This window comes from Protobothrops mucrosquamatus, unplaced genomic scaffold (genome assembly GCF_001527695.2).
Source record: "Protobothrops mucrosquamatus isolate PMUCROS unplaced genomic scaffold, P.Mucros_1.0 scaffold708, whole genome shotgun sequence".
Taxonomy (NCBI): domain Eukaryota; kingdom Metazoa; phylum Chordata; class Lepidosauria; order Squamata; family Viperidae; genus Protobothrops; species Protobothrops mucrosquamatus.
The window spans coordinates 184,075-191,125 of record NW_015386989.1 but is presented as its reverse complement, the minus strand read 5'-3'; the positions used below and the strand labels follow the sequence as shown (position 1 = coordinate 191,125).

Sequence of the window (7,051 nt, the reverse complement as noted above, 5' to 3'; positions counted from 1 at the left end):
CACGGACCTGGCGTTGCATAACAACAGCCGATGGTCCCGGGCCGGGGGATCTAGGTCTCCTGGGAGCCGAGTAGAGACCTGAGGACCGGAGCACCCACAAGCTTGTAAATAGCGTGTGCGTGCTCCCCTAACCTGATATGGTCCTCTGCTCCCGCCATATCTGCCTCTCCCACTGACCGTACTAATACCTCTCTCCTCCTCCCTCCATCCCCCACAAAATTGTTTTTCTCGGTAAACAGCTCTCCATTCTTGCTTCAGCTGGTATTGTTTATCATCACTTACCAGAATGCATTGTTATTGCATTCATGCTGTGTGTGTGTGTGTGCATGCGCGCCTCTGAGTCATTGTTGACTCCTGGTAACTGCCTGGACAGGTCCTTGCAGTTTTCCTGGCAAGATCTCAGAAATGGTTTGCCATTGTCTGCTGAAAGAAGCTGGGCCAAGATCGCCCAGCTGGCTTTTTGCTTAGGCAGGATTAGACCTCCATGAACTGGCTCTCGTTCATGTCGTACACTACAGGACACAAATGAGAGCAAAGCAGAGACTGAGCTGCAGCTCTGGGGCAATGTCTTTGACCTAAGGATTTGGATCTTATCGTCTCTCTAGCCACTGTGTTGCTTCTTCAGCCAGTCCAGACCTATGAAACCCTTCCAACCCCCAGTAAGGAGTTTTTCTTACCGGTCTCAGTTTTGGTGAAATAATCTCTAAGAGGAGACAAAGGGCTTCGAGGGTAAAAGATTGAGGTCTGACACGACTGCGCGAGTTGGGTGCAATTCCAGAAATCATGGAAACTACCAGGTGATGCATCTGGGTCAGTTTTGATAGAGCCTGAATGAGAAAAACAACAGGAGACATTTGCAGTCAGGCAAAGTTTCAAAGAACTCTGTCATGCACAATATTGACAAACAGAGCAGTTTCTCCACAAAGGTTGTGAAAGGTTTTTTTGCCTGTCAAAGCCTCCCTAAGAAGCTGCATTCTATAGACAGCCCTAAGGAAAAATGCAACAATTGTTGGGAAAACATGAACTTAGTTCAGGAAAGAAAGTCAAGATTACCCCACCTTGACTACCTTTGGAAAGAAGGAAAAATAATAAATAAAATGAGGTTCTAATCTTTCTTGTGGCATTCATTTCTTCCCCCGTCTATCTGGAAGGGCCGATACCAATTCAGTAGATCTTCCACTTAGGAGTTTTCTGCAGTTTTCCTCTCAGACCCAAATTTGAGTCTGTTTGAATTTGCATGCAAAACTGCAATTTTTTTATCCTTAAACTATGGCTCATCTCCATAAGAGGCATATGAACTTTGAAAACAGGTGCATCAGGAGTCAAGGAGAGGAAAGGGCAGTTCTCCATTTCATGATCATCTGGGAATGTTCTGAATCCTGAAGGTGCCTGATGTTACAACTCACTTTTTTGTTTTCCCTAGCCCACGGGTGTCAAACCCGCCATGTCACATGTGTTGCGACATATCGTGACTTTTTTCGCATTGCAGGAGCTAGGGTGAGCGCAGCCTCCGCATGATGCAACCGGCCTGTGGGCCGGCAGTTTGACACCCCTGCCCTAGCCAGTCCACAATGGTTTTCTCTTCATTCATACCTCTTGTTGGCTGTGTGGGTAGATCAGTCTGGGAATACTGGAAGCAGCAAAGAGCAAGTGGAAAGAAACTGGGAGGAAGGGTAAGTATCTCATCAGCTGAAAGCTCTGGCTGTACAGGATTGCCTTGCCCAGCAGATCAGAGAAGCCAAGCCACTCCAAGGCCAAGCAGACAGAGTCCAAACTGGAATCCTTCACCTTCATATTGAGGAAATTGTCGTACAAGCCCTGCAAGAAAGATGGCCGGGGTGAAGCCAGGAACAACAGAAGAGTCCAAAACTAAACCGACCGTTATGTAGATGGGGTCCAGGACAATTAACCATGGGAACATGGCTGCACCCACTCCACCACAGGCCCCATCACCACAGCTGACCCACCGCAGGCATTTATTCTTGGCTAGCCAGAGCTGAAAGAGACAGGAGGATCATGTGAGATGAATACAAATACGTTCTGCAACACATCACCTTAGCTAAGAAAGAATACAACAGAGGATCAAAATAGGGGAAGGGGACTATTGATGGGAGATGTAAAGGAAGAGCATGAGAGATAGCAAAGAACAGAAAGAAACTATCTCTATTCCTTTTCACACTTTTTGTATCTTTTTCATTACAGGTAATCCCCCTGATACGAGCGAGATTTCACAAAAATGAGGTTATTCAGAAAGGGTACTTACATTAGACATTCAAAATTGCGATCAAAAACAGGCCTCTATAGCCATGTGACTTGGATTCAGTCTCGGCTGACTTGCCTGGGCCGGTTCGGGCCTACGAGAAGCCGGAAGTGGGGTTTTCTGGTTTTTTTTGTTTTGTTTTTTTGTGCCTGGTCAGCACAAGCAAGATCAGGCCGCAGGACTGTTTGTTTTCCTGGAGTTGCGTGTGGAAGATCTGTTGCTTGCTGGGCTTGAGGACGGCTTGTAGAGAGCTAGAATTACTTCTATAAGTATTTTAAAATATTCTTTTTTGTTACTCTATAGTACTGTACTGTATTGTTTGTAATTACTTTGGGAACTGCTCTGCTTTTTATTGTTTTGTAAGTACGGTATTTTGCAAGATTCATTGCATTTGCCTGAAGCTTATAGCACGTGGCTGCTGCTGCTCCTTTCCCTAGCATAGACCCACCAGAGATTCTGCTAACACTTACTGGAAGGAAATCCCACCCCACCCCCCCATTTTGGATTTTGGCTGGAGAGGCTTGTCCTGATAAGGAGCAGTGTGTTTTTTTTTAAAGGTTTTAAATTTAAATTGCCTCCAGAAGTTGTGGGTGTTCCCTCACTGGAGGCTTTTAAGAAGAGTCTGAATAGGCATTTATCAGAAATACAGTACAGTACTCTCTTGTGAGAGCAGTGGGTTAGACTAGATGGCCTCAAGGTCCCTTCTGTAAACCAACAGTTCTCTAAACTCCACCCTCATCTCCCTCTGCATGCCTGGCTGGAGATACTTAAGCTAATGGCTGGCAAGTGTTTGTGTGTGTGTTTTAAAGCAATCGGAGATTTCTGTAAACTCCTGGAGACGCTTAAGCTAAATTACTTTAGGGCAGTGGTTCTCAACCTGTGGGTCGGGACCCCATTTGGGGTCGATCGACCATTTCACGGGGGTCGCCAAGCAAAGCTGTCTGCCATTTTTTTTGTCTGCCATTTTTCCCCCCTTTTCCGGCGGGTGCCTTACCTCCCTTGGGCTGGGCCAGCTGGTGGTCGGCCTGCTCCGTCTCTGCCGCTTGCCAGCTACGCCTCAGCCAGCGCAGGGGGCGGAACCACGCATGCGCGGCGCTCCCGAGCAGGGAAAGTCCTCGACTTACAACCGGCTGGGTAGTCCTCGACTTACGACCGGTTTAGTCCTCGACTTACGACCGGTTTAGTCCTCGACTTACGACCGGTTGGGGTTGCGGCATTAAAAAGGTTGAGAACCACTGCTTTAGGGGCAGCTGCAATCGTAGAGTTCTCCACCCCCCTCTGAAGAAGCTTGAGCTGCCTAGCAACAAATGGGCTTTTTTTTTTAAAAAAAAGCCTACTGCCTACTTGGAAGGCAGTTTACAAGTACTGTGGTTACTGAAACCGGAAACAACTGATTTGTGGTTGGAAACAGCCTGCAGCAGCGGTGAGAAAAGTCTCTCATTTCAGGCAGCCATTGGAGGAAATAGTAAATCAAATCTTCGTTTATTTAACAATCCATTTGATTCAATTAATGAGTTTGATTTTAAAATGTTGTAATTGTCAACACTGCTAATATTGAATATTCTTGCTTTGACAAAATATGCAGAACTGTCTGGTACTTTTAGAGTTAATTGAGATGAGAAGGGGAGAGGAGAGAAAAGCCTGCGGGAACGGAAGTGAATCTTTGCCCTCCAGGTTAATTGGAAGATGTGAATCATGACCCCAAAACAGGGGAGGGGAAATGCCTGGAATGTTATGTGCAAAGGAAGAGAAATTCAGATCTTGGCATTTTTCCATGCTGTGCTGACACTCCTTTACACTAATAAAGGCTTTTTAGGTTAAACAATGCCTGAAAGTTCTTTGAAGTGTTTCATTAGTCAGACACATGACAGTAATACTGAGTCTGATTCATTTGATGATTAGATGGGCAGGCTCTATTAGGCTCGTACCACAGGGACTACCTGTATCTTTCTCTGTATTTCATGCTTTATTTTTGTGAAAAACTTTAATAAAATTTCTTTCTTTCTGATGAATCAATAGAACTCTTTCAGCAAACCAAACACAATTGGACCACTGCCAAATAGGTCACAGGTGGTGAGATGGGGAGACAGATTTGAACAGAGGAAATGAAGTTAATCTAAGTACTGGTAGATACCTGGCTAAGCTTTTCATGTTCTCCTGAAGAGAGACTGAGGTGCAAAATGTGATGGAACTGTTGAGTGGAGGAACTGATGGATGTCTGACCTTCTCCTCTGCCAAACTCATCATCAGCTCCGCTAAGCAGGCTGGCTGGAAGGGAAGGGTTTGTTCCTAAGTTCTTCCTTGGTAAGAAAAAGGAAGCAATAAGACAGAGGTTGGTTTCTTTGGGAATAGCAAAGAAAAGACAATAAATGGCATTTTGATGTTATTTCAGTTAAGGAACAGATAAAGGGCAGTCAATATCTTAAATAATGAATGAATGAATGCTTTATCTTAGTAAATTGGTGAAAATGAAAAGCCTCTGGATAATAAAAGTTTGAATATACTATTATCTGCTCCCCAATGCCTGGTAGCTGTGACATGTTAACATCTGGAACCTTAATGGAAAGTGCACTCACACTTCACACAGAAGAAAGAGTAGGGCAAGAGTCTTGGCTTGAAGGATGCAGAGTCAATGATCCAGAGACACGATAAGCAACTTTTAATCCTCATTTAAAGCCAAGGGGGTTGACTATTGTATCTAGCTTTCTTCAAATATCATAATAAAATAAAGTGCATTCAATGTCATGATATAGTTTGTTATTTTCCCAGCCAGAACAAAATATTTCAAGGGTCTAAAGTAGGGGTCTCTAACCTATGGGCCACTACCAGTCTGTGGCCTATTTGCAACTGGGCCGTATGAGTAGCTGGCTGGTGTATGCATGCGCAGCCCCACTCACGCGAGTGTTGTGGGTGCTCATGCCCCCACTCATGTGAGTACTCAGGGCCCCACTCATGGGAAAACAGGTGCTTGTGCACGCCTGGCCCTCCAACAAAACCATTCCCTTTCCCCCCTCCCCCGTGCCAGAAAGGTTGGGGAACTCTGGCCTAAAGTCCCTCTGCACAAATAAGGATACCTGATGAATTCCTGTGCAACTTAATTTATTGCAGCATACAAGCAGTTATCCTGTGTCATTCTGATTTAGGCACTTCTGTTTTAAAACTTTTGAGATCTGTATTGGACAGTTCTGGATACAAACTTGAAAAATTTCAGCAAAACCTGTTCCACAGGCCTCAGAAACAATGATTAAGAAAGAATTTCAAAGTGTTAAAAATTAAAAATTCAAGAATGTTTCAGAGAATTAACATGAAAAAAAAAAGTTTTGCAAATACAGCCTACTAAAAACGGGAGGCCTGACTGGGTTTGCTTTGATCCATATATGCTCCTGCTTCTGATGGGGGCTGTTGTTTGTTCCCCAGGATCAAAAGATCATTTACATTGTGCATCTTCCACACTTCTTCCAATGACCACCCTGGCAAGGTAGGTTGAGCTGAAAGAGTATAACTGAGTAAGGGCCACTTTATTGAGGTTGTAGGGCTGAAGAGGGTCTTTTTGGTCTCGAAGTCAAACTTCTTAATCAGCACACAATGGTTGCAACTTGTGCAATTGGTCTCCTGTCTAGAAAGGGTTGAGTGAGACACAATAACAATTCTTTCTCACCTCCGTGCTCTGGGCAGCTGGAAGATCTCCTGCCAGATGGAAAACAACCCTTTGTTCCGGTCCTTTAAGCCAACTGTTGCAGCCTGAACTGTCCTCACATTCAGCTTTTTCTTGCCTCGGCTATACAGGAACTTGAACGAGAGGAGACTGGGTCACATGGGGTGGATGGAGACAGGAAGAAAAAAGCCAGATTCCGATTATTACTAGCTTAGCTCAGGAAGAATCTGAGCAAGCAAAAAATAAAAGTTCATCTGTCTGAGAATCTTTCACCAAATTTCTACTCCTTATGGATATGCAGCAATTTTTGAGTTCCGCACTTGTCTTTTAGAGCAGGGCTTTTCAACCCATGGTACATGTACCATTGGTGGTACACTGGCACCTGGCAGGTGGTAGCCGTAGGACGGGTTGAAAAGCACTGTGGGAGAGTCAGCTGGAGCTGCGATGTTGCCGGGGCTCTGCTGAGCTCTTAGGATTATCTCGGGGCTCCAGCTGATTGGCACACAGCTCAGGCTGACTAGCGCTCGAGTCTGCCTGCTTCATCCTGCAAAGTGGGACTCATCTGGCGCTCTTGCCCGATGTCATGCCAGCAGGCCCAGCGGGATCAGGAAGGCTCCGAAGGAGATAGCTGCAGGGGGGAAGCAGGATCCAGCCCCATTAGGATCAGGAAGGCTCCAAAGGAGGTAGTTCTAAAATCGATGGGCTGCTGCTGGGGAGGAGAATCAAAATAGGACAAAACAAGCCTAGTCCATCATGGTTTATTGATTGCCAAGTTTTCCTCTGGTTTTCTATCCCTTCCTGGGCTATTAAAATCATATTGGCAAGGTCTGTACCAAACATCTGGCTGCAAACCAGTCAACTGGATTTTAGCCTAACCCCTTGTGCAATCCTAAACCACATTCTGGAGGTAAGAGGATGTAGTAACAGGAGAGCTGCAAAATTGATTTATTTATTCTTGCCTTTAATAGCAATAACTATGTTCTTTGATGACTTTGCTAGCAACCTGCAGGCTGTGAACTTTCCTTTCCCCCTTGGAGAAAGAATTCAGAAATGCTAGATTTATTTTTCCTGCTAATTACAGTATACTTTGTGGGTTTTTTAAGGAGCTGTGAGAAAATGATGTGTCTGAAAATTAA

At 45.0% G+C, this 7,051-nt stretch overlaps 1 protein-coding gene across 1 annotated transcript in view; it reads right to left on the bottom strand.

Annotated features, from left to right (window-relative positions):
- Positions 1-7,051, bottom strand: part of CHTF18 (chromosome transmission fidelity factor 18) — a 54,912-nt gene that overhangs the window by 20,808 nt on the left and 27,053 nt on the right. Inside the window, exons 14-17 of the mRNA XM_015818254.1 lie at positions 5,919-6,049; positions 4,395-4,560; positions 1,594-1,818; positions 678-827 (exon numbers count right to left, since the gene is read on the bottom strand). Coding sequence (XP_015673740.1) covers positions 678-827; positions 1,594-1,818; positions 4,395-4,560; positions 5,919-6,049 — 672 coding nt within the window. The remainder of the gene's footprint in view (positions 1-677; positions 828-1,593; positions 1,819-4,394; positions 4,561-5,918; positions 6,050-7,051) is intronic.